The sequence below is a fragment of the Bos grunniens genome, chromosome 26 (assembly GCF_055505025.1).
Source record: "Bos grunniens cultivar Pamir isolate PY7600 chromosome 26, Bosgru_T2T1.0, whole genome shotgun sequence".
NCBI lineage: Eukaryota > Metazoa > Chordata > Mammalia > Artiodactyla > Bovidae > Bos > Bos grunniens.
In genome coordinates this window covers 43,867,579-43,893,700 of record NC_141190.1, presented here as the reverse complement: position 1 = coordinate 43,893,700, position 26,122 = coordinate 43,867,579, and the positions used below count along the sequence as shown (strand labels likewise).

The 26,122-nt window shown below is 56.3% G+C and overlaps 1 protein-coding gene across 12 annotated transcripts in view; it reads right to left on the bottom strand.

Annotated features, from left to right (window-relative positions):
- The window catches only part of LHPP (phospholysine phosphohistidine inorganic pyrophosphate phosphatase), a 128,424-nt gene that overhangs the window by 65,187 nt on the left and 37,115 nt on the right, over positions 1-26,122 (bottom strand). For 11 of the 12 annotated variants that reach the window (XR_015155500.1, XM_086378317.1, XM_086378318.1 and 8 more), the window contains one exon: positions 18,054-18,145. The exons of the other annotated variant lie outside the window; for it this stretch is intronic. Coding sequence is in view for 10 of the 11 variants with exons in the window: in XM_086378317.1 (XP_086234443.1) it covers positions 18,054-18,145 (92 nt within the window). In the remaining variant the exon portion in view is untranslated. The remainder of the gene's footprint in view (positions 1-18,053; positions 18,146-26,122) is intronic. 12 annotated transcript variants of the gene reach the window in all.

The following is a 26,122-nucleotide window of genomic DNA, read 5'->3' as shown; positions in this document are numbered from 1 at the left end:
TGTGATGCTCCTGTTCCCCGGAGGCAGAGGCCAAGTGTGGGCACGGGCCGCCCCTGTGCAGATGGCAGCATCTTGCCCACTCCTCGGGGAGGTGGCACCCCTTCCAGGTGGGAATCCAAGCAGAAGGGGACCATCCTCTCTGCCCTCCAGCATCACAGAGTCTGCAGATAACATCAGAAGCCCCTGGCCCCCAGTGTGTTCTAGGAAGCCCGTGCCGCGTGTACTGAGGGATACGTTCACAGGGGCTCTGGCTGATGGGACCACGATGCCCTTGACCCCACAGGAGGCCCTGTCCCAGGTCCACACTGCTGTCTCGCAAGATGTGAAGCTGTCTACCACTGGAGCTGCTGCGTGGAGTCCACTGGGGTGGTCGTGGTCCCCCCTAACAGCTCAGGGGCTGAGCCCCGGGGTTCAGAAGTTCATCCCACTTGGAGCCAAAGGCCACATTCCTGCCGACCAGAGAGCCCTGCCCCACTCTCCCCACAAAGCAGCTCAGGATAAAAGTCCACCTGATGAGTCAGGCTCAGACCTCATCCACCATCTGGGCCCAGGGGGCCATGAGCGCTCATCTTGCCACAGACGCCTCCTGGTCCATGGCACTTGGGACCCCGGGCCTGCTGAGGGGGCGTGGAGGCTCTCACACGGCAAGGGTGCGCCTGGTGCTCAATGACTTTAGGGGCCTCCTTTTCCAGAAGAAGAATGTAAGTAATTTAACAGATTTCTGTGAGCCTCAAAAGTATCATGTATTTCTGACATGAGAAAAAAGATTTTTTTAAACATTTTCTTTGACCTTAAAAGTTTGAGGGGTTTTTTTCCTTTTAATTTTGAAAGAAATTAAAACACCTTCATGAACCCCTTAAGGTATTTGGGGGCCCCATTAGCTGCAACTCCTGGCTCCAGTTCCTGGGGTCTCTGGAGCCCTGCCTGAGCCAGAACCCAGGAGTGGGCTCAATGGTCAGGAGAGGGGATGAGTGTCCACGTAAGCCACCAGGCACTCTGGCCCACTGGTCTCAGCACCCCACCTGTGCAGACCCTCGGGGCTGTTGCAGAAGATGTTCACGTTCCTGCAGCCCTCAGGCCCTGAGAGAAAATGCCGTTCCAACTGCTGACGGCGAGTGGAGTACACGGAGCAGGCTGCAGGTGGGGGCCCAGACCGATGGGGTCTGGGGACCCTGGTGGAAGGAACCAGCGTCCCAGGCTCTGAGCCTGTGTGGGCAGCTTCCCTCAGGATGCTGTGAGCCACTCCAGATGCCCACGGGCTCTGGATTCTGGTGAAAGGCCCCTCCTGCAGGGCGACCTGGGGGAACAGGGGGCGGCCACGGCCTGAGCTGCACTCCCGGCTCAGGTGGGGACCCCTGTCTCTGGAGGCCCAAGGGCCCAGGCACGCCTGCCCACCCACCCAGAGCACCTCTGCAGACTCCGTGGACAGCGGTGCCGCAGGGATGCTAGCCTTCCCCGCCAGGGTTCACCCAAGCCTGTGCCCCCATCATCACTCTGATGGGGACACCAACAAAAATGACAACAGCCAGAGCTTGCCACTCACTCACCACGTGCGGAAAATGTGCTTAACGCTTTCTGCACAACACGCCGTTCTGGTCTCCCTCAGAGACCCATTTTAAAGATACGGAAACTGAGGCCTCAAGTGACTGAACTCAGGCAGGTGGCTCTGACTTCAGAGGCTTCGCGGCCTCTCCTTGGGGGACTCAGGAAATGAAGGGGGCATTTTAGTTTTAAGAGCTGAAGAGCCAGAGGGGACACTTGGGGGGCTCCCAGTACACCTCAGGGGCACCCCACATTTCCTCCAACCATCCAAGATCCAAGTCCCCCCAGAAAGAAGCCCTGAACAACCATCCTACACTTGAAGTCCATCTGCCCAAGTGACAGCAAGAGTACCCCCCAGACTGCACGAGGACGGGCTAAAAATAATCCAGTCCTTGTAGTATTTTGAGAAGCAAAGTGCCTTAAACTATCTCGGGAGGGAGCACAACTTCTCAGAAAGCGCCTCCCTCCTTCGCCATGCAGGGTTTAAGAGGTGGTGAGAGCCTGCGCTGCGAGCAGAACTTGAGTCAGCTCCCAGATACCCGGGTGACCCGCGCAAGTCAGCAGCCACACTGGGCTTACTTTCGTGCAGGACGGGGTGGGAGGGACGCACCTGGACAGTCAATCCCCGAGGGTTCCTAGATGTGGGCGCCTCTCAAGAAATGGAAGTTCTGCCTGTAACCTCATCACCGCCGGTCTCCTCAGGAGCCAATCGGCAAATCCCCAGCAGTCACCTGCCCGGTCCAGAGCGAACGTGGGCGGCCTCCATCTCGGGGGAAGGAGGCCTGTCCACACCTTCCCTTCGGCCGGAGCAGCGGCCCGCTCTCCCGAAGGGGCTGGGTGCGCGCGGACCAGAGCCTCGGGGCGGCGGGCCTCTCCCTTCCTCACCAAGAACACTAAGGGTGGGCAGAGACGGCAGGCGGGGGTCCATGCAGCTGGTGGGGAGCCCCTGCAAAGAGCCACACCCGGTGGGTGCGGTGGACCCCGCCCTGGGCACCAGGGTGGGAGGTTCTGGCGGGTCACCCGGGCAAGGGGCAACCGGAACAGGGGCGCCAGGAAGAGAGTCTAGTCAGGACCAGAGAGTCAGAACCCCGAGTCCTAGGAGGGTCTTTTCCCACCGTGGCCCCTGGGCCACACCTGCCCGCACCGAATCACTGCTTGGTGGCGGGACAAACCCACACGCTTATCCAGGCAACTCGGCAGCTCCTGCTTACGAGGCAGCCTGCATTACTCACACCTGGCTGAGACCTCCAACATCTTGGGTCACCTTGGCCTCCACTCTGCCCAGAGCACTGGGCACAGAGATGGGGGGCCCAAGGGAGCAGGAGATGGGGAGCCTGGCCCTTGGGGCAGGCCCTCATGCCAGCCACCTGGCTCTGTGGCCTCAGTTTCCTCATCTTTGAAATGGGGGCAGGGTGGCAAGTGAGCTGTTATCTCTGATGGGAACGGCCTTCAGGTACGTCTTTGGATGGACCAGTGAAAGGGCTCAGGGAGCTCTGGGCTCCTGGCATCTGATTCAGGCCTGGGGCTGGGCCGGGGTTGGGGGGTGCAGAACAGGCTCCAAACACCGGTGCCAACAGTCGTCAAAAGGTCCTAGCCTCTCCACCTCACCCGACTGCCTGACGGGCTCCAGCAGGCTGGGCACGCCTGCCACCCACTCCCGGTAGCCTGATTCACGCCGCCCGGAGCCTCCCACCTGCGTCCCCACTTCTGAACAACAATGAGAAACCCCCGCCACACAGGCAGACACCTGAAACCCTGACATCTCCCGGGGGCCCTTGACACCCCGGGCACTGTGTTCCCATCTCCTGGCAGCACAGAGATGGAGAAAGCAGGTGGGGAAGCTGAGTCCAGGTGAGCGGGGTGGGGGCTGTGGTCAGGGCTCTGCAGTCAGACATACTTGGTTTGACTCCTGGGTCCCACCAGGTTACTAAATGTTTCTGTTGCTCAGAACCCGGAGACGCTGTATTTACCTTACAGGCTTGCTGTGCGAGGGCCCGGGCCACAGTCCACACCCAGACCCTCACAGCTCAGTCCATCCAGCTCCCGGCAGTGGAGGAGGGTGGAGCAGCTTCCAATAGGACCCATCAAGGCCCACTGTCCTAAACCAGTCCTTGCCGGACCGGTCTGATTCTCCTGGGCTCAGAGCTGCCGCACAGATTGGCTCTTAAATAACTCAGGTTCCCAACGGTCTCCAGTCAAGTGGGACCCTGGCCTGCTTCCTGCCTTCACTAACAAAGTGACCCAGAAGTTTCCCCGCCCTTCTCCCCTCCCCTCCTTCAGCCTTCCCCCTGGGCTCACGGGACCTCAGGCAGACATCCATGCAGGCTCAGGGATGCACCAGCTGGTCACCTGGAGGCCGGGTCCCTTGGCCAGCGGCCCGAGTGCTGCCCACCTACTCAGGCCTGCAGAGAGGAGCTCGGACGCTAGGAGGTGCTCGTGAGCTGCCACCCTGCCCTGGCAAGATCCGTCTGGGGCGGCCTCAGCGGGGCTGGACTGGAGTTTATGTTAAACCATTTCACGTGGAAACACTGAGGTTTCCTCTTTACTGGGGGGTTCCACAGAAGGCTAACCCCATCTTCCCCGTCCTGGCTGATGCTGGCCAGAACGAGACAAGGAATGACACAGACACACTGCCAGGAGCCTGCCGGGCTCCAGCCGCAGCATCCGTGAGATCCATGAGGCCTGGGGGAGCAGAATGGTCAGCAACGACTGAGGGACAGGTCTGAGCTCATTCATCTGCTTCTCCAGCTCCTGCTGCTGCTGCTGCTCAGTTGTTCAGTCGTGTCCAACTCTGTGTGACCCCACAGACGGCAGCCCACCAGGCTCCCCCGTCCCTGGGATTCTCCAGGCAAGAACACTGGAGGGTTGCCATTTCCTTCTCTCAAGCTCCTAAATGCTTTCAAAGCAGAACTTCCACCCCAGCCCAGCAGAATCTGAGGCAGCCCCAACACAGACAAGACAGATGCGCAGGCTGAATTACAGCAGGGTCTGGAAGCTCCCCCCCAGTTGGTCCCCTGAAGGACCACAGCAGAACTGGGGCTTGGGCCCTGGCCTGAGGACAAACCCTGAGCCCCTGGGCTCAGCTCCCTTGGCAGCTGGGAGCAGCTCCTCAAAGTGCTGGCACCCCTGCCCAGCCGGACTTCACAGCATGCACCCCTGGAGGGCAACAAACTCCACTGGACTAGTCTAGAATGGTCCAGAAAGAAATGGACCGTACTCACAAGGTAACATGGCACATGGGGGACGATTCAGAGCACTGGCTATGGAGTCGACTCCAGGGTTCAAAGAGGGGCTCTCATCCGCTCTGTGACCTTAGGTGAAGGTCCCGTGTCTGTCCCTGTTACAATTAGGATTTTCCCAACAACGGTAAGAAGGAGACACATCCACAGTGAGGAAGCTGAGGCACAGAGAGGTTAGGTAACCAGCCCACAGCCACACAGCTGAGCACACGGAGGGCATCAGGTCCCAGGGCCTGTGTGCTTAACCACTGGGCTCCAGGGAGCAAGGCACTTGAGAAAATACCCAGACCCCATGAAAGTCGTTCAGTTCAGTTCAGTTCAGTCACTCAGTCATGTCCAACTCTTTGTGACCCAATGGCCTGCAGCACGCCAGGCCTCCCTGTCCATCACCAACTTCCAGAGTTTATTAAAATTCATGTCCGTCAAGTCAGTGATGCCATCCAACCATCTCATCCTCTGTCAACTCCTTCTCCTCCCACCTTCAATTTTTCCCAGCATCAGGGTCTTTTCAAATGAGTCAGTTCTTCGCACCAGCTGGTCAAAGGATTGGAGTTTCAGCTTCAGCATCAGTCCTTCCGATGAATATTTATGTGTAAGTATGTGCATGTCCTGATGGCTACTTTCCACAGTTGCATCACTGAGCTCTTCCTGGCCCTGCGTAAGCCAGAGCCAAGCTACTGACGAGGCCAGAAACCACGAGAGATCTGTCAGGAGCTCGAGAGGGAGGGGACAAGCTCATCACGGCCTCACCTGGACCTGCCCGGCTCACCTGGACCTCACGGCATCCTACAAGAGCAGCAGCAGTATCTGTCTTCACAGACGGGAATGAAGCACAGAGATGCAAAGTAGCCTGTGCAGGGTCACATGCGGGCCAGGTGGTGGCTCAGAGATGTCATTCCCTGCCATAAGCCCCCAAACTCACACCCTTCCGCCAGCCTGTCCCTGTCTGAGCCCCGGGCCAGACCTGGTCAGGCCGGGAGCTGTGCTCTGGCTTCCTCCCCACACAGCTGTGGTTTCTGACAAGCCACCATTGCTCCCTCTTGCTGCTCGTTGCCTCTACAACCTCACATTTGGGAGATTCTAAAAAATGAAAGAAAACCCACGGGTGCTGTGGTGGAGGAAGAAATCCAGCCCCTGAATGCCCAGCACCTGAGCACCCAGCCCCTGAGTATCTAGCCCCTGAGCACCCAGCCCCTGCGTGCCCAGCACCCGAGCGCCCAGCACCAGGGCAAAGGGGCACTACCAGTCTCCCAAGGGGTATCTGCTCCCGAAATACTGCAACCACACTACAAGGCTCCCTCCTGCGGACCACCCACCACTCGGTCACGTTCTGGGGCCTTGAGGGGACTCCAGAAGCCCAGCACCTCCGGGCCCCCCGCCCGGGCCTCTATGTCCTCAGCCCCATGCCCACATCCCTCACTCAGAGTTGGCAGTCTGGGGAGACCCAAGACAGGACACAGCAGGGCGGATGCTGTCCCTGCTGAGCCCACATCCTGAGCACCACCCTCACAGCCCCCTCCCCCGGCACTCTGCATCTCACGGAGTCCTCCTCGGGTGCCCCCAAGCCCCCAGGACACACACTCCATGCCCATCACTGGGCTGGGGACCCTCCAGGCCACTTGGTCTCCCCACACAGTGCTGAGCGCGTGAAGGTGCCTACAAAGCTGAGCTGCCCTCTGGGTGCCCTCTGGGTGGTAGGAGATGGCCTGGCAAGGATGGGGTGTGTCTCCCTGCATCTGGGTATAGGGTGGGGTAGGGTAGGAGCTTGCCCCTCCTCCCCGAGTAGTAAGCCTGGATATAGCCACCTGCGCCCTGTTTAAAAGAAAAGTCAAGCTTCCTAATCAAGCATCAGCTCACGACGGCTGGCCCCGTGGTATGCCCTGCTCCGCCTGGCTGCCACAAGGTCACAAACGGCGAGAGACCTGGCACATGGTTGTATTCTTCCCTTCTGCCGTCCACGTCCGTAAACTTGTGCAAGCTGTTGACCGTTCCCCACACGCAGGGGAGGCTGGGAGCCCATTTGGGAGAGTGCTTGGGGATCTAAGGATGTGGGAGAGCGCTTGGAAATCTGAGGATGTGGGGGTGAATTTTCAAAGTGGCACCTGAACACCCCAGTCGATGACCCCTGTGATTCTACCCGGGGGCGTGGGTCTGGCCAAGCCCGCCCTCAGGAACGCCCGGGCTGTGGGGCGTCAGGCCGGCAGCCTCGGGCGCTCTGTGCTGCATGCACCCGTGTATCACAGACCCACTTCCCCCTGTGCTTGTCGGCTCACCCGGCTCCTCCTGTGCTGAAGGTGCTGACGCTACTGCCCCCAAACTTCCGTTTTAAAGATGAGAAGACTGAGGCTCAGCTGGGAGGTGGCGGAGCCGGGATTTGAGCCTGGGGTTCTTCTCCGTCTTCAGAGCACGTGATTGCCACAGTGGCGGCAGTAGCAGCCCAGGTGACACCCCTAACATCGCGTGACTAGGCTTTCATGGGGGCCAAGGGGAACAGCCTCGACAGACAGGCTGGCAACCGGCCCTGGAATGCCCTCTCTCCAGCCGGGCGACCCTGGGCGGGTCGGCATCTTCCCCAGAACGCCCGACTTCCCCTGCCCACCCGCGGGGCTAGGGTGAGAACCATGACAAAAAAAAAAAAAATGGTCTGGGAAGCTGAAAGGCCTCTTCCAACGGGGAAGATCCTGGTTGCCCAGTTACACAGACCAGGGTGTCTGCCGTGCGCGAGGCACGTGGGGATGATGAAATTGGCACGTGGGGATGATGAAATTGGCGAAAACCCAGTCCTATCACTCAAGGAACAAGAAGGGCACGAGGAGGGAGATGGATGGAGGTCTGGGGTCTTCCTCTCTGGTGGGAAGGCAGCTGGGTGCCCTGGCGTGGAAGGGGGCATGGGAGGGGCAGAGCCCCTCATAAGGAGAGCGCTGCGGGGCAGTGAGAGGGACACAGTCCAGCAGGGCCGGGGGTCAGCCAGGTACAGGGTGACAGACAATTAAGTAAACAGGAATGACAGATGCCGGCTTCTTCCTGTCAGGGGACAAAGGTACAGATGTGCAAAGGCACCAGGTTGGGATGGCCCGGTGGGGCTGGAGCGGGATCAGAGGTGTCGATGTGTACCCGTGGTCTTCTATGGGCACAGGCAGGAACAGAGACACGCGTGGTCGGACGTGTGAATTACGCACGCGCGCGCACGCGTGTCTCCCACCTCTGCCCAAGGAGAGGGCCTGAGAGAAGGGACGCTCAGAGGCAACCGAACATCCAGTGTCCTGGGCTTTGCTTCTAAGTGTCACTTTCCACTCCAGGGCACTGGGGCTCCCGGGAGACACGGCTGGCTCTGGCACTGAGGCAGAGACAGAACACAGTGACCCTGAAGCCGTTTTTCTGCCAGAAAGTAAGAAAGGGCGGGAAGACGGGGGTCAAAAGGACACAGAACCGGCTTGAAGACGCTGTTACTGGCCACACTGGTGACCACTTGAGCATTCAAATGAATTACGATGCTTATAGATTATCACCTAGTGGGTTACACAGGAATCCGTGAGTCCACACGGATAAAAATAAATAAGTGGGGAGAAAAGAACATTCTTCCGTACAATAGAGCATCAATCACAAATGTTAAGAATGAATGATGGAATTACTTGGTGGCCATTACAGAAACAGTTAGCTCAAGGAGAAACAACAGACATTAAAACTAGTGGACGGGGGCTTCCTTGGTGGCTCAGTGGGAAAGAATCCTCCTGCCAATGCAGGAGACACGGGTTCGATCCCTGGTCTGGGAAGCCTCCATATGCCACGGAGCAACTGAGCCCGTGAGCCACAACTGCTAAGCCTGGGCTCTAGAGCCGGGGAGCTGCAACTCTGAGTCCACGAGCCGCAACTACTGAAGTCCGAGCACCCAGAGCCTGTGCTCCGAAACCTGAGCACCGCAACTGGGGAGCAGCCCCCGCTCCCCGCAGCTAGAGGAAAAGTCCTCGCAGCAATGAAGTTCCAGCACAGCCAAAAAAAAAAAAACTCGTGGCTGGAAAGTAGGGTGAGAAACAGGATTCTTACCCAAAGGGTCTCCCCACGAATAGTTATTCATTACAAAGGGAAGAAAACCCATAACTTTACGTAACTTTATGGCAGTCACCACCTTAATCAGACACGTTAAAACATCACTGTTGTTGGCAAACCAACACCGCACGCTTCCTAACATGACGCTCTGAGACGCATACGGCATGGCTTCTGTGATGCTCTGGCCCCAAGTGCGTAACCTGGGCCGTATCACGAGGGAGTATCAGACGAGATGACTGTCCTGGGATCTTTAAGACCGTCAGTGTCAAGACAGGCGAGGCCTCGGCGCCCCAGATGCGAGTCCAGAGATAGGACTTGCCCCCAGGGCTGGAGTGTCCTCTCAATAAAGGAAGCAATGGAATTACCAGGAAGATCTGGGCAGGGTCTGGCTCTGGGAGAAGGGTCCGTGGCATTTGTCTTTTCTGGAAATCTCCAAAAAGGTTTGGAAATTATCAGGCCATGGGAACTCCAGGCAATACCCCCGAGGTGAGGGGTATTTCGGGTATAAGAGAAACGGCCTGGAGTGGGAGCCCACATGGACCCCAGCTTGCCACGGGATCCCCTTGACCTTGAGATGGCCCCTCTGCCACTCAGAGGCCCATACAGAGCTGAGGGAGCCCCTTAAGGCCCTTACAGGTGGGAGGACCCCGGGAAGCCATCATCAGACAAGGCCTTAACGACAGCAGGATTCCGGCCAGCAGAGGACAGGCGTGGTGATGGATGGAAGGGCGCCTTCTCCGTGGAGCCTTGGTCTCCCTGTGAGCTCACAGGGGAGACCTAGAACCAGGAACCTTAGCCAGGAACCCTGGGTTCTCAGGCCCCCTCCCCTGGGCAGATGCAGGGGAGCCGGAGGAAGAGAAGGGCACGGGAGAGGCTGGCGGGAGAGGCCTGGGATCCCACTGCCAGGGGGTCTCTCCACAGCCGGGCCCAGCACCTCGGGGCTCTCCACGAGGGCTGGCAGAGGAGGGGTGAGGGCCCGGGGTGGAGGGTGGGTGGGCTGCAGGGCCTGAGTGTGCACGCGTGTGAGCGTGCAGGTGCACACCCTGCCCTCAAAGCCCCCGCTCGCTGGCAGCAAGGTGCCCACTGCTGGCCCCTGCTGAAAGCAGCGTGTGGAAGAAGGGAAATGAGTGCTGACCCTGTAAGACTGGAGGGCCGGGGGTGGGCAGTAAAGCCAGGGATGGAGGTGAGGGCAGGAGCGGGCACAAGAGGAGGGACCCAGGGGCGGAGCATCTGGGCCCCCTGTGCGCTCCCCCAGGACCCTCCTAGGGCACAGCACAGCTCAGAGGCTGCCCCTGCCCACCCTCTTGGGTCTTCTCCACCAGGCCCCTCCCTGCCCTGGGTCAGAGACTTCGTCCCAGATGCCAAGGGGCAGGTGGGCTTGGACTGCACACATCAAGGCGGTGGGCGGGGGGTGGGGGGGCACCTGGGCCTTCAGCAAGGGGAGCCTTGACCCCGCCTTCTGACCCCCTCAGTCCAGGGAGGGCTGACTCAGGCTCTGCCTGGCATACACTCACCCGCCGCCCCCAGCCTGGGGTCTATAGTCTGCAAGTACAGACTCAACAGTCCTGGGCACCCACTCCGTGCTGGGGTGGCTGGGAGCCCACCCTTGGGCGGCCACCCTTCAGGTTCAAATCCGTGTGTGTGTGTGTGTAAGTGTGTATGTGTGAGTGTGTGTATGTGTGTATGCCAGGGTCCGGAAGCCCACCCTTGGGCGGCCACCCTTCAGGTTCAAATCCGTGTGTGTGTGTGAGAGTGTGTGTGTGTGTGTGTGTGTGTGTGTGTGAGAGAGAGAGTGTGTGTGTGTGAGTGTGAGAGAGTGTGTGTGTGAGTGTGTGTGTGGTGTGTGTGTGTGTGTGTGTGAGAGAGAGTGTGGGTGTGAGTGTGAGAGAGTGTGTGTGTGTGTGTGTGTGAGAGAGTGTGGGTGTGAGTGTGAGAGAGTGTGTGTGTGTGTGAGAGAGTGTGTGTGTGTGAGTGTGAGAGAGTGTGTGTGTGAGTGTGTGTGAGAGTGTGTGTGTGTGTGTGTGAGAGAGAGTGTGTGTGTGAGTGTGAGAGAGTGTGTGTGTGAGTGTGTGTGTGGTGTGTGTGTGTGTGTGTGAGCCAGGGTATGGGACCTTGGGGGGTGGGGGCTGCTGCAGGGAGGTCACAGATGGCTGCGCGTGTGTGGTGGCCCAGAGAAGGCATTGATTTTGGTCACGGGGACCAGGGTCTCCACCCTGCCCGTTGCTGGATGAAGGAACTCAGAGGGTGCACAGCGTCCCCACCAACCCGTGGGCCATGTCCTGGCACCAGACACGGAAGCAGAGGAGCCGGAGCGCCCGCTCCCAGGCCAGGAAGGGAATCTGCCTTGCGAGGAGGCCTGTGTCCAGCGACCCAGGGTCCTGTGTGTGAGCAGGGAGCCCGGCTGGGCCCTGGGGCTCAGGGCAGAGCCGCGCGCCGGCTCAGAAGCATCACGGCACTTGGGCTGCTCCGTCTTTAACCAAGTTGCCTTGAGGTGGTCTTTCTTCTGAAGAGCCCCACTCACAGGCCTATGGGAGGGTGGCACAGACGCACTTTAAACAGCAGCTGCTGTTCTGATAAGAATGCTGCACTTCCGCTATAACATATTTAGAAGACACATGGATTCTTTACCAACTGAGCTATCAGGGAAGCCCTTAGGAGACACCCAAGGATGCAAAGGGCTCCCTAGGTTGGGCTAGTGGTAGAGGACCCACCTGCCAATGCAGGAGACATGAGAGACTCGGATTCGATCCCTGGGTTGGGAAGGAAGATCCCCTGGAGGAGGACATGGCAGCCCACTCCAGTATTCTTGCCTGGAGAATCCCGTGGACAGAGAAGCCTGGCAGGCTTGTCCATGGGGTCACAGAGTCGGATGTGACTGAATCAACTTAGCATGCCCACACACAAGGATGCAAAGATACAACCAAACCCTCTCTAACAAGGAGATGCCTTTCTTTCCCACCTCTGCTGCTCAGGCGCCTACATACCTGCATCTATGGCTTTAACCCCTGGGCTCCAGCTCTGATGCTAACAGCCCACGACTGAGAGGAAGAAGTCACAGGCTGGTTGGTGGATCAGGCGTGAATGACAGGCCCAGCTGGGATAACCGAGTCCCAGGGCCCCTCACCTGCCTGGGAGGCAGTTTCCACATCTCCAAGTAGGAGGCGGTAACGCTGTCATCCCAGGGATGGTGGTGGGGGAGTGGAACCGGAAGGACAGAAACTCACAGGTGCCCGTTTCAGGGCCGCAGACTCAGGGCGCGTGTGTGGCTCTGGCCCCAGCGGTGCCATCTGCAGCTGCCCCAGCTTGTCTCCAGGGACAAGCACTCACCCCTCTCCAGGCTGCCCGTTCTATTCTGGGACCGCTCTGATAAACCTTCAGGGCAGCCTTCTCTGAGGTTAAACGAGGATCCTTCCAGCGCTTTCCAGAGCAGAGAGAGCGAGCCAGCAGGGCTGTGAGCTGAAGCCCACTGTCGAGGTCTCTATTTGCCACTCAGCAAGGTAGCGTGGGAAAGTCTAACACATTTTTAGCATAGGGACCATACTTTTCTGGGGAGGTTTTTTGTGGGTCTGGTAGTTTTTGAATACTGTGGGTTATGATGGAATATTATAGATACTATATTGAAGATGCTCTGGATTCTGTTTTTTAAAATTTTGGAAATAAAATGGAAGGCAGAAATGGAAAGAAATACAGATTACAATAAAAGAATTTATCTAAATGCTAACATTGCAAGGACTATTTTAAAAAGGTGGGGGGCAGCATGGAGACCGGGGCTTGCACACCACACAAGCAGAAAAGGCGAGCCTGCAGACAGAGAGAGAAAGGAAGAGACTCCCACTGCGCTGTTGGAGCACACCACGCCGTCCACCTGCGTAAGCAGCAGCACCCTGGGGCGGGTTCCCCAGTGGGCACACATCATGGTCGACCCGCCCGGGGGAGACGGCTTTCTGGACCAACCCGTGGTACCACACTGCTCCTGGGGCATCGCTAACCAAAACGCTAATTCACTGGCCCGCTCGACTTCAAAGGCCAGAGGTGGGACCAGCTTCAGGCAGAGCTAGATCCAGGTGCTCCAACAATGGGGACTCTCTCTTCCTTTCCCTCTCTCTCTGTCTCCAGGCTCCCCTTGCCTGCTTGTCAGCTTCACCCTTAGACAGGCTTTCCCCTGGAATGACACAGATGGCTACTGGTACTTCTCAGCTTCTATTTCACTGGCGACTTTCCTAGGGGTTCTCGAAATCCTAGGCCTAGCTCGGATCACATACCCATTGCTGTGGCCAGGAGCTCCGCACGCTCCAGACCGACCCAGCCTGAGGCTGCCTGCTGGGCTGACCGCTGGTCCACTGATGTCCCTCGGTGGGGCTGTTCCCAGACCCTCCCCCAGCTGGCAGCCAGGATGGAGCCCGCGGGACCCAGGGCTGAGGCCCCCGAGCCCGGCATTAACTGGTTCTCCGCAGCTGGGCGGGCCGGGCTGCGGCCGGGCAGTAGCTGGCCATCTCCAGTCTCTGTGCTCAGCCTGCAGCCCCGCCTGAAGCTACATGGAGGCCCCTCCCCGGCCGGGAGCGTCTACCAAAGGCCTGAGGTTCAGGAGCACTCACTCCACGAGGCAGAGGGTCCCGCCTGGAGCACATGTGCTCCACGATGGGACCAGGGTTGGTGGGCTCCCGATCCCTGGGTCTGCCGGCCAGGCCACCACCCACAACCCTGGCCTCCAAGAGTCTCATGGTGACAACTGTGACTGCTGGAAAGCCAATGCCCGGGTTCACTCACTTCCTTCAAATACCACCTGGCCCTAGAAGAAAACTCCATCTCATTCCAAAGAGGAACCAGAGCCTCCTAAGGAAGCTTTGAAGTCAGTGGCTGCAAAGTGATGGGAGACAGGGTCAAGGGACAGGCTCGGGCAGCCACTGTGTCAGGGCCAAGTCGGACCTGGCCGGTTCCACGCCAGCCTCTGGTTCCACCACCAGATTCTCTGCACCCCACATCCTCCAGCCTTGTGCAAAGTGGCTGGAATCTGCCTGCCCCCCTCACCCCCGGCTGAGAGAACAGTGACCATGGGGACCCTAGCCCCAGCCCAGCTTCGGTGTGGACGGAGCGCCAGCCCCAGTCGAGGGCCCCTCCCAAGTCCAAAAGGGCAAACTGCTTGTCAAGAACGTTCTGAGCTCATAAAACGTTATCCAGCCGTGAGTAAATAACAAAAAGACACCCAGAGCAGGCTCCACGCGGCTGAGTTACTGACACAGCACGACCAGCGTGGGCCCTGCCGTGAGACGCCTGCTGTGCAGGTGCAAGGGGCAGCCGTCCAGGGGTCCTCGCTCTGTTCCTGGCGTGTCCCCAGGAGGAAGGGTCGGGCGGGGGGCTGTCAGGAGGTGTGAAGGGTCAGCGAGATGTCCTGAGCGCCTCCTCCTCCACTGGGGAGACAGCATCTCGCTGCTAGGAAGGACGTCTCTGGCCTGAATTTGTCAAAATAAGGGTGCACAGGGCCCGGCTCCCACAGAAGATGAGGCCTGTCCTTAGGAGAGAAGAAGGGGGCCGTGGTGCCAGGGGGTGGGGGCGGCAGCTCTCCCAGCCCAGCCCCCCATCACAGCCACCGAGCCCTGCCTGCGCCCTGAAGCGCGGCTGGGACCATGACTCCTGCAGCTCCTGGAATCTGACCGCAAGGCCTAGGTGTTCCCAGGAAGAAAACAGAGGCAGAAGCACCCACCTGGGGGCGGAGCAACCAGGCTCCAGCCCAGCCTCTGCCAAACCTCGCCAGGTGGCCTGGGGCAAGGCTGTAACCAACTCAACTGGGAAGGCCTCTGGCGGCGGGGGAGCCTGCACCCTGATCTCCAGGACTCACTGGCACCATGAGGACCTGTCATCAAGGGGCTCAGGGCCCCGGGAGAGTTGGGACGGGACCTTACGGAGCTGCAGGCGCAATGGCTTCTGGCTTCAGGCTGGAAGGTTCTGCCGGCAGCCCTGGTGCGTCACACATGCCAGGAAGGGGCAAACAGGGAGAACGCCCAAAAGGCCTTACCTGCCGGCCGGGTGAGGACCACACCCTGGCTGGGCTGGACTTCCAGGCAGAGCAGGTATGATCAGCAAGCTTTGTGTGGTTTCAGCCATGACTCTGCTGCCCTGCTGGGCGGGTTGTGTTTGCACGCTGTCTGCCCTGGGAGCTTCGCTGGCTCCAGACACTGGGGTTGGTGGAGGGGGCCTGGCCCGCTTTTCTGCAGGCCCTGAGCCTTCCTGCCGGTAACAGTAGGGGCAGGCCCTATGAAGCCCTCCTTCCGAAGCTCAGGCCCCTGTGACCTCGCCCCACTCTGACACTTCACCCTTTTCTCTTTGGGCCATTTTGCGATACAAGCAGGAAGGATAGAGGAGGACGAAGACACGGAAGGTCACAGGGAGACCTCCCAGCCGTGGGCAAGTCCAAGTCCCACGCCCCCAGCAGTGCCGTGGTCGGACCCACAACCTCGTACACGCACGTGTGTGTGCGAGTGCATGCACAGCCAGAAGACGCTGGCCTGAGGGGCACCTGCAGTGGGGCTGTCCAGAGGCCACCAGCGCCACCCACTCCAGTCCCAGAGAGAGGCCAGACCCCCATCGAGATGCACACTTGTTCAGCCTCCCCATGCGGCCTCGGCCTCCAGCCAGTGGAGAAGCCACGTGGCCCAGCGTGAGCACCAGGCTCCTCACTGCAGAGCTCTCTGCCACCTGTGCCCTGGGACAAGGCCATGCTCCACCCGCCTCGATCCCCCAGTGCAGTCAGGGCTGGGCCAGGGCCACCAGCAGGGGACACAGTGCACCCACTCGGGCCACTCAGAGGAGAGGCCCAGCGCACAGTAAGGACACCTCACTGTCCCCGCCCAGCTCCTGTCTGGTGCAGACATGGGCCACGACGACCTTCAGACCTAGTGTGGCCGGCTCGCAGAGGTGGCCAGAGGGGTGGAGAGCTCCAGGGGGCAGGCAGGGCCACCCTAGAGGGGGAAGTTGGGTGCTGCCCCAGGGGGTGGGGGGTTGGAGGGTTGGAATGCTGGCCCAGTCTCCAGGGTACCAAAGTGCCAAGGCTGCTCACTGGCCCCAAGCCAGCTACAGGGCCTGCCGTGAGCTTCAAGCAAGTGCCACACAGGCCTCATGCACCAAGAGTGCCATCTGCAGGGAGAAGGCGGCCGTGCAGGGGCCCCGCTGTCCACCAGAAAGGCACCCGGATGGGTGTGAGCAGTGAGGCGAGCCAGGACGCTCTAGTAGCCATGTTGCCAAGAATAAGAACAAACAAGTGAAATTAACATAAGGCATCAGGACTACAACACGTGATCGGTATGAAATATTATGAATGGACCCTTTCATGTTCTTCTCCCACCGAGTCCTTGAATTCTCATGTATGCCCATTTTTAACCCAGCTTCATCTCCAGGGCTCCCCAGCACCTGTGGCTTGTGGCCACTGCATTAGACAGCGAGGCGCTGGAGAGCAGAGATGGCAGAAAACGTGGCTCGAGAAGGAGGCAGGTGGACTACTATCCTGGTTTTGTAAAATATCCAAATGTTACCAGAATATCCGTATGTCGTCAATTAGGCCAGCTGTTGATTGGTTTCTCTCTCCAGGAGATGGGGCGACAGGGGCCTCAGAAAAGTGCCGACCCCAGTGGTGCGCGGTGGGACAGAGCCGCCCGCATGCCCACCTGCCCACTGGTGGGCTTCCTGACCACACATGTGGACCTTCCTCAGGGACTGAGCGACCTAGGGGTACACGTGGGGCCTGGGGCAAAGGCAAGACCTTCTCGGTTACAGGGGCAGGGCTTGGGCTGGCCAGAAAGACCCCAACCGTGGCTACATTTAATCCCAGAAGACAAGTTTTTCTTCCTAAGAAATCAGAAATAGCCCAGTACATACACACAAAAAAGACATGGTTCTCACTCTTCACCCCGCTCTGAGCCTCAGCACCGTGTTCTTAGCAAGGAGGCCCCACTCCTGTGCCTGTGCTCACAGGGGCTCCCTGGGCCGGACCGGCTCCTGACAGGTGGCATGAGGGACTCGGCAGCACCGTCCAGCAGAGCATCAGGGCGCCAAGTCCTCCTGCTCAGCAACTTGGAGGAAGGGGGACAGAGGACCGCAGGGGAGAGAATGTTGGCAAGGCTTTGAGTCAGACATAAGCTGGACATAGCCAAGGAGACCCAGGAAATCCTGGAAACCCTCATTTGAGGATGTGGGGGAGAAAGGAGGTCCAAGTTTCAAGGCATGCTGGGGGCTTCAAGGGGGGCCTCTGACACCCTGGGAGGGCCAGGAAGAGGCTGGAAGGGACTTCTTGGCCCCAGACCCCCAGGGACGCTAAGACTTGCTCACTCGCCTGGTGTTCCCCCACCTGTCCCAAACCCAAAGGCCGCCTGGGTCTCTCACACAGGAGACAGGCCTCAGAGTGAGGGTCAGGCCCTCGAATCGACTCCTCTGACCCGGTCTAAGCAGATTGCTCATAGCTGATGAGGTCCATCCCCCCCACCCCCACCCCACATCCAAATACCCAAGGCAACCACGTTTTAAGTAAGTCTCTGCAGCATCCACAAAACAGTACTTCCTCTGAATGGCCACAGTCAAAACCACCTAGAGTCAGGCAGAACGACACTCTGACGTCTGAGACGGGTGAGAGAGCCACACTCGGACACCGCAGGGCACCTCCACACATAGCAAGTGCCCGGACCCCGACAGGCGCCTGACGGCGACCCAAGCGACGCCAGGCTGACTTCCCAGTGGAGAAGACACTCTGGAGATGGAGGCTCAGCTCCCAAGTGTCCCTGACTCATCCCTGGCCACACACCTGTCATCTTTAGGTGAGAGAGCCAGACACATGGAGGAAAAGGACAGGCAGTGACCAGAGGAGTCGCGCACAGCAGCTGTAACCTCGGAGCAGAGTGACCCATCTGCCATGGGGCCAAGGGCACGAGGCCCAGGCTCTGCAGGCAGTGGGCTCGGCAACCGGCCAGAGCCTTTAGTGCATGGTCTCTGCACGGCACCCTTCTCCAACCCCAGGTCTGAAACTCAGACCCCGTATCAAAAGCTGCTTTCCCTGCCGCTCTCTGCTACTAACAGGCACCCAGGCCTGTCCAGGGTGCAGTTACCAAAAAGTCACTGGGTGCCCACAATCTGCTCTTCCATCTGGAAGGAGAAACACCCTTTATTTTGGAGATGAAAAGTGAAACCCTAGAATCCATGAGGCAGGCAGGCTATGGGAGGCAGGCTCCCATGGGCGCTTACCTGAACTTCCCCGTCCGCACCTGCAGGGCTCTCATCCCGTACCTCTGGGCACCGCCCACGTCGCCCACGATGTCATCCCCGATCATGATGGCCTGTCGGGCAGATAGTGAAAGGCGCTGAGAAGTGGTGTCGGGATGGCTTTCTTCCTGCGCTCCCTCATCTTTTCTGACATTGTAAACCTCTTGATTTGATGTTTCAAACCACCATCGTACACATTAAACAAGGTAATACTGTCGTCATATTGACTAAAAGTCAACCTGCTTGAATATATCTCCCACTGCCCACCATGGGCTGCAGCTCTGAATGGTGCATATTTGCAGAACGTAAAATCAACCAACAGGTATCAAAGTGATCTGAGGTGGGCTTCCCTGGCGGATGAGCGGTAAAGAATGTGCCTGCCAATGCAGGGCACGCAGGTTCAATCCCTGATCTGGGAAGACCCCCCATGCCGAGGAGCAACTAAGCCTGTTTACCACAACTACTGAGCCTGGGCCCGAGCGCTGGGGAGCCACAGCTGCTGAAGCTCTGGAGCCCTGGAGCCCACGCTTGCAACAAGAGAAGCCACCACAATGAGAAGCCCAGGCTCTGCAACCAGAGAGCAGCCCCGGCTCCCCGAAACTAGGGAAAAGCCCGCACAGCAATGAAGACCCAGCACAGCCAGAAATAAACACACAGGTGCCACAGGACACATGGGGAGTTGACACTGTCTCACCTCTGCTTGAACACAGGCTGAATTTTATCCCCAGCCAAAACCTCTGCAGGGCTTCCCTTGGGGCTCAGCTGGTAAAGAATCCGCCTGCAATGCAGGAGACCTGGGTTTGATCCCTGGGTTGGGAAGATCCCCTGGAAGAGGGAAAGGCTACCCACTCCAGTATTCTGGCCTGGTGAATTCCATGGACTGTAGGGTCCATGGGGTCACAAAGAGTCGGACACGACTGAGCGACTTTTACTTTCACAAATACTCTGTAACCAGGTTATTTTGTAAAAGCTAAGTGAATTTCTGGCCAATCTTTGTAGCCCCAACAGAGAAGCTTTTACTCTCAATGGTGAGTTTACCACTTATAAAAAGCAAAAAATGTATACAAAAAGAAATACATTCTGATATTTGGCAAAACTAATACAATTATGCAAAGTTTAAAAATAAAATAAAATTAGAAAAAAAAAAGAAATACACACACATGTGCACGGAACACTCACAGCCTGGGTATCATTTCTAAAAGCAGCCCCTTCCCACCTGAAACAACTCGAAAACCAGATAAACCAGATGCAATCACAGTTTTCAAGACACTGGACATCAGGCAATAAAGGACAAATGCTGAGATACAGGAGAAGCAGGAGAAACAGACAGTCCTGTGGATCCCTGGGGCTGCCTTCAGGACTTCCAGTCTGTGAGCACAGGGAGGGGGAGTCAGGCAGAGCCCCGATCCCCTGAATTGAGGAGGTGAGCTCAGAGCTGGGAGACCGAGGCAGCGTATCGGAGAAGAGCGGGCACTGGGAGAACAGGGGAGATCTACGGAGTGTCCCCCTGAAGGATGCAGTGTCGGGCAGACTGCTGGTGAGCACAGGTGAGTGAGGAGACCACCCGAGGCCAGGGGAAGAGTCATACCAAGAATTAAAACAGAGCCGGGACCTCCTGCAGAGTTGGGGAACGGCACCTGTTCACACCAATCAGACTGGAAAGTCAGACTGGAAAACATTATAATGCACAGGGCCTGGGGAGCATTCGGAGAAGCGTCTCGACTCAGCAGTGAGGAATACCCAGCCCAGAGTAAACCCTGCTCTGTGCTGCCTCCCTACTTTTAAAAGCAAGATCTGGAAGGATTGAACTATTCCCAAGTGATTTGACTGTATCCCAGAACAAAGCACAAAAGTATTTCCCAGGTGGCGCTAGTGGTAAAGAACCCGCCTGCCGATGCGGGAGACAGAAGAGAGGTGGGTTCAGCCCCTGGGTGGGAAAGATCCCCTGGAGGAGGGCATGGTCACTCACTCCAATATTCTGGCCTGGAGCATTCCATGGACAGAGGAGCCTGGTGGGCTTCAGTCCGTGGGGTCACAAAGGGTCAGACACGACAGAAACGACTTAGCACCCACACAAAAATATCCAGCACTCAGAAAGATAAAATTTAATAAAAATGAATCCCATCTATGCAAAGATGACAAATAATCACACACAATGAAGAGGAAATCAACGAAAACTGAACTGGAACTGACCCAGATGTAAGAATTAGCAGAGGAGGGCATTGCAGCAGTTGCTATAACTGTATTCCATACGTTCCCAAAGTTAAGTAGAGACCAATATCCAAATCAAGCTTCTAAAAGGGAAAACTACAATGTCTGGAACGACATACAAAAACACTTGATGAGATTAAATCCAGGTAAGACAATGAGGAAAAAAAGATTGAGGAACTTGAAGACACAGTGATAGAAACGATCCCAAATGAAACACAGAGAGAAAAGATATATATATTTTTAAGAAAATGACCAAATGACGAAACTTCAAAAGGCCTGGTGTAACTGGAATCCCTGAAAGCAAGATGTTCAGAGAGGAGACGGAAACAATATTTGACGAAATATTGTCTGAAAAATTTCCAAACTCAACAAAAATGATAAATCCACAGCTCCAAGATCCCAATCAATACCAAGCACAAGACACATGAAGACAGTTACATCGAAGCACAACACAGGCAAATTGCTCAAAACCAAGGACGAGGAGAAAAACTTAAAACCAGCTGGAAGATTAGAGTGAACTTATGGTTGCCAGGCGGAAGGACGGGGAGAGGGGATAGAGAGTTTGGGATGAACAGGTGTACACACTGCTATATTTAAAATGGATAACCAACAAGGACACTTAAGAGGCCCAGACCATAGAACTGCTCAAAAGTTACCAAACAAGAGTGGGGGGCAAGGGGCACAGTCAGCATTCCTGTTGCTGAAACCTCAGTCATCACTGGTGGGTGTCCTTTCAACATATCAACCTGTGCGATGAATACTACCATTTAAATGGATTCGTATTCTTTACATGAAAGTGAAAGTGGCTCAGTCGTGTCTGACTCTTTGCAACCCCATGGACTATACAGTCCATGGAATTCTCCAGGCCAGAACACTGGACTGGAGTGGGTAGCCTTTCCCTTCTCCAGGGGATCTTCCCAACCCAGGAATCGAACCCAGGTCTCCCTGCACTGCAGGCGGATTCTTTACCAGCTGAGCCACAAGGGAAGCCCAAGAACACTGGAGTGGGTAGCCTATCCCTTCTCTAGTGGATCTTGCTGACCCAGGGATCGAACTGGGGTTGACTCTTTACGTAAATAAATGTATTTTTAAAGAAGAAAAAGAGCAGCCTCCCTCACTCAACTACCGCACTGATTAAAAGCTTCAAAATATTTTCAGGAAACGATTCTGCCAGTGCAAGTCAAGTCTAACACATCAGACACCAAACACATTCCAAGTCTGATCAGAAATGTCCTTGGTCGGAGGTCAGACAGCCCGAGGAACCGGGCTCCTGGGGCACAGTGAGTGTCCCGATGTTGACGGGGAGACAGGCTTTGAAACTGACAATTATTCTTAAGTTTCTCTGAAATTCAGATGCTGGGTAGGGCCAACCAGTGAACAAATGCAGAAACCGGAACCAAGAAAAGTAAAAATGATACCTGTGAAGCAGTCACAAACTCGGGGACCCTTACCCGTCTATTTGAACTCTGCCTGTGAGGAGTCCAGATGGAATGTCCCTTCCATCTCGGAGTGGTAGGGGTGGAGATAGGGGATACAGAGGCCGGCCCCATGCGCCCACCAGACTTGTCAGACTGAGCTCAAGGCTCAGATGGGGCCAGAGAAAGTCAGCCCAGGGTCCCAGGTGTGCGATAGGCTAGCCCTGCAATCTTGTGATCCACTTCAGTCTGTACAATGGGTTCAACTAATGTGGTATTTAAACAGAAACATGGAAGTTAAGCATCCAGGGCAGTGCCTGGACATAATAGCTATCTGTACATGTTTAAAAGGAAAATATATTGGGAAACGTTTTATTGAGTAAACTCCTAATCTAGCCCTATTAGAGAGAGTCCACAGCCCTCACGACAGGCCTCCAGTGCCCCAGCCCTTCTGTATCGGGTCCTCTATGGGCAGGGTGGTGGGGACACAGTGACTTAGAAACACAGTCCCCACCCTTGTGAAGCTCCTGGTGGAAGGCAGAGGACAGATGTTCATGAGGTAATTTCACACACATATAGCCAGGACCCGCAATAAAGCACAGGGAGGAAAAAAAGCAGGATGTGGTCAAGCCTGACCTCGTGGGGCTCACAGTGGTCAGGGAAGGCTTCCTGGAGGAGGTGAGGTTTTGAGTTTGGATCTGAAGGGAATGAGGTATCAACCAGGCTAGGGGGCATAGGAGGAGGAAGGATGAGAGCCTTCCCCGAAGAAGACACCACACGCGTGTCAACCACAGGTCAACAAACCTGAAGCAAATGTCCTTGGAAGCGTCTCCCGAGTGGGCCTTCAGATAATGAGGAATCGCGAGGCGCTTGTGCACAAGCGGACAAAGGCTGAGCTGGTGCTGCCCCAGGCGCCAGGGAGGCAGTTTCAGGTGAACACGAGGGTTTCTAACAATTAGCACGGACTGCCTCAGAGGTACCAGACCCTGGTCACTTAATCATATTTCAGCAGAGACCAGAGGGACCTCCGTCAGAGAAGCTACTGAAGGACACGGGCCCCCAGGAGCGTGAGCAGGTGGCTGATGACCACGAGGGCTGAGAATTCCGCTGACCGCTAGGAGCTGCGCCCCCTGCGGGACATACGAGGTACCTGAAATACACTGCATTTCGTCCCAAACTTCATACAGCTCTGGGCTTTCCTCCACCAAACTCTTGTTCGCCAACGTGTGTTACACATACTATTGATGCGTGATTTGATTTTAGGTAGAACAGGATGTACACTTTTAATACAACCATTAGTATTTATTTTTAGAATAATCTATTTATGGTGAGTGATTCTGGTTTCCCATTTAGAGTAGGGATCGAAAGTTTCTTGTAGACACTGAAGTATATAGAATGAATCAATTTAAAGAAACATTAAGTTAATAATAGTGCCGCAGGCAAGTATTTGGATATGGTAAAGCTGGATTTTTTTTTTTTTTTTTCTAGAAAGTGATGCTGGGGAAAACACCGTCAAATACAAATGGGTTCATTTTCGTGTCTAAGAGCTCCCATGCAGCCATGTGGAAATCATCCATCACCCAAGAAGAAACAACCAGTGGCAACCCACGTTCCTCGAAGTGGGACCTGCCCCAGAGACGCTGCACACACGCGAGTCTAAGGGTACCCGCAAAGCCGGGGTCTCCTGGGCAACCACTCAGCTCGCCTGGCCGGAGAGGCCCCGGCAGCAGGCCGGCCACGTGCTCTAGTGGGAGACTCTGTTTTGACTTCCCAGGGAGTTGTCCTGACACTGTCAGGCCAGCCTCTAAACATCCGCCATGGTTCCGGCTTAGGACCCTATCCACTGCTGCCAGGGGTCCCGGGGCCACCTTGCTAGAAGGCTCCTTGGAAATGAAATGGGCTTCCAATTATTCAACGTCACGCCTGGCATCTTTCATGCTCTGGGGGAAATACAATTTTGCGCACACACACACGTACATGCAGCAGAAATTCCTCCCCACTCAGAACAGAAGCTCTGGGCCTTGCTGGGTGAGAATGTTTGCGGGCAGGACCCATGGAGGCAGAACCAGGGAAACCTGGGCCGTTGGAAGCAGCTCACCGAGGAGCAGCAGCTACGGTTCTGCCTGACAACCCAACGGCTAAGCCCTGGCAGAGCCCAGAGCCGTGGGTGGGCGGGGGGAGGGGCAGGGTGCAGGACCCCCTGGGTCTGCAGCCCGGCTCAGCGAGGCCTGTCTGGGCCAGCTTGTGGGTTCCGCATACCAAATGCGTTCCGGCCCCTGGGGAATCTCACAGATTTACTATCGGTGAAGGGCAATAACCACGCAAGGAGGAGCAATTATTGCCAAATCATTTAGGATTTAAAAAATCATTGGCAAGAAGATAGAGGTCAAGAGGTGCGCTGTCGGGGGAAATAAAAAAACCCTACCTGTCAGGCCTGGATTGCACTCCCTTTCTGACTGCAATATGGTGCAGGGAAGATGGAGACACGCACACCAAGCGGTCGGCTCCCACAGAACAGAGATCCGGGAGCAGGAGGCAGCACCAGAGCCCTTGAGGTAGGTTTTCAGGTCTGGGTTCAAGATGCAGAATTCATTTGTCCTTCTTAAATATCTATCTGCCCACCATGGTCTCCTCTTCCCGCCATCCTATTTGCCAGGGGAAGAACCCATTCCAACAAGTGGCGATGTTTGGAACACAACTTCCAGTGAACGCCAAAGAGCTTTCCCAAGAAAGTTCACTTCTCATGAAATGTCTAGTGACTCCCAGGCTCTGCCAGGAGGAACACTTCTCCCCGCCATGGGGTACCAAACAGCAGGGCTGGTGGTGAAGGAGCAGTGGGCTCAGCCTGCACTTCAGCCCCTGGGGACCCGGACCCCTACTTAGAGACACCTCGAGAAAACACCTCGCTCTGGGAGGAGCCTCAGACCCTCAGCCTGCAGGCTCACGTCTGGAGGCTGGTCATCGCTGAGGCAGCTCCCCCACTGTCTGACACACTCGTAAAGAATATATCAACACAGCAAAACCCCAAGTGGCTATTTTATATAAAGCAAGAAACAACGATATTGGTGAGGATGTTGGGAAATGAGGACTGGCAAGGACAGCTGGTGAGGAAGCCGAATCGCTATGGCGTTTCTGAAATAGAAATGAGCAATGTGCACCATGGCATGGCAACCACAGCCCCAGGATCTCTAGGAAAATAATTTAAAATGTACCAAAGGAATACGAGGGTGTTCACGAGGCTTATGTACAAGAGGGAAACTGGAAGCAATCTAAATGTGCAACTCCTGAGGACGGCGAAAGCACGTTGCGGTAGCAGGGGGTTGGGAGAATAGACCTGTGCTTTAGAACATTACGGTGGTCCCTGTGACAGAGTGCTCTGTAGCCACAAAAATTACTTTGTGGAAGTGCCTGAATCTGCACCAAGGAGACTGTTCCCAATGTTACAGGGCAGGGATGGGATCAGGTTTCAAACAGCAGATGCAGGATTGTCCAACTTTGTGTTAAAAATGTGTGTATGCATGCATGCTAAGTCGCTTCAGTCATGTCTGACTCTTTGTGATCCCATGGACTACAGCCTGCAGGCTCCTCTGTCCATGGGATTCTCCAGGCAAGAACACTGCAGTGGGTTGCCATGTCCTTCTCCAGGGGATCTTTCTGACCCAGGGAACGAACCCATCTTCTGCAATGATAAGCAGGTTCTGTACCACTAGTGCCAGCTGGGAATCCAGAAGCCCCAAAAAATGTGTGCACAGACCCCACGCCCTCCAAATTGGAAAGGTTAAGCGTGATTTGTGTTATTCCAGGTTAGGGAATGAACATTTTTTTTTTTCCCTTGTACTTTCTGAATTTTATCCACCTTCTTTAACAAATATGAGTTACCTCATCATCTGATTTTTTTATTTTTAATTGTGTTTTGAGGAGAAGGAAAGCAAAATCTACTTTAAAAGGCGTTAGGGGAGGAAACGTCTTAGGGAAAAGCTGAGACAGGAGGTTTTAAAGGTCCCTTATGTCTGAGAAAAAGCACAAAGGCAATCCCAGGTCTGGCATTTCCTGGAACCCACCCCCTACCCAAGGCTGGAGGCAGAGCCAAGTTCAAAGCTGGGCTGCAGCAGCTCAGGCCCTGTCTCTCCCGGTGCTCCCACCGCCCCAGCAAGTGGTCTCCAAGCTGACACCCAAAGACCAGGCGCCCAGCTGGTGGGGAGGATGGGCTGGAAGAGGGCTCGGCCGACAAAAGGGAGAAGACGGGCCTTCCACGCAGACGCTCACGCCACACCCACAGGCTTCCCCGCCAAGGGCACAGACTGTCCCCATGGCCCACACTTCGAATGAAAGCCCTGAGAACCAGGGAACAAAACGACGCAGCAAAGTCCTTGTCTTATGCCTGGTTCTCTTTGAATAAACCCACAAACCTCATCCCCATTGTTT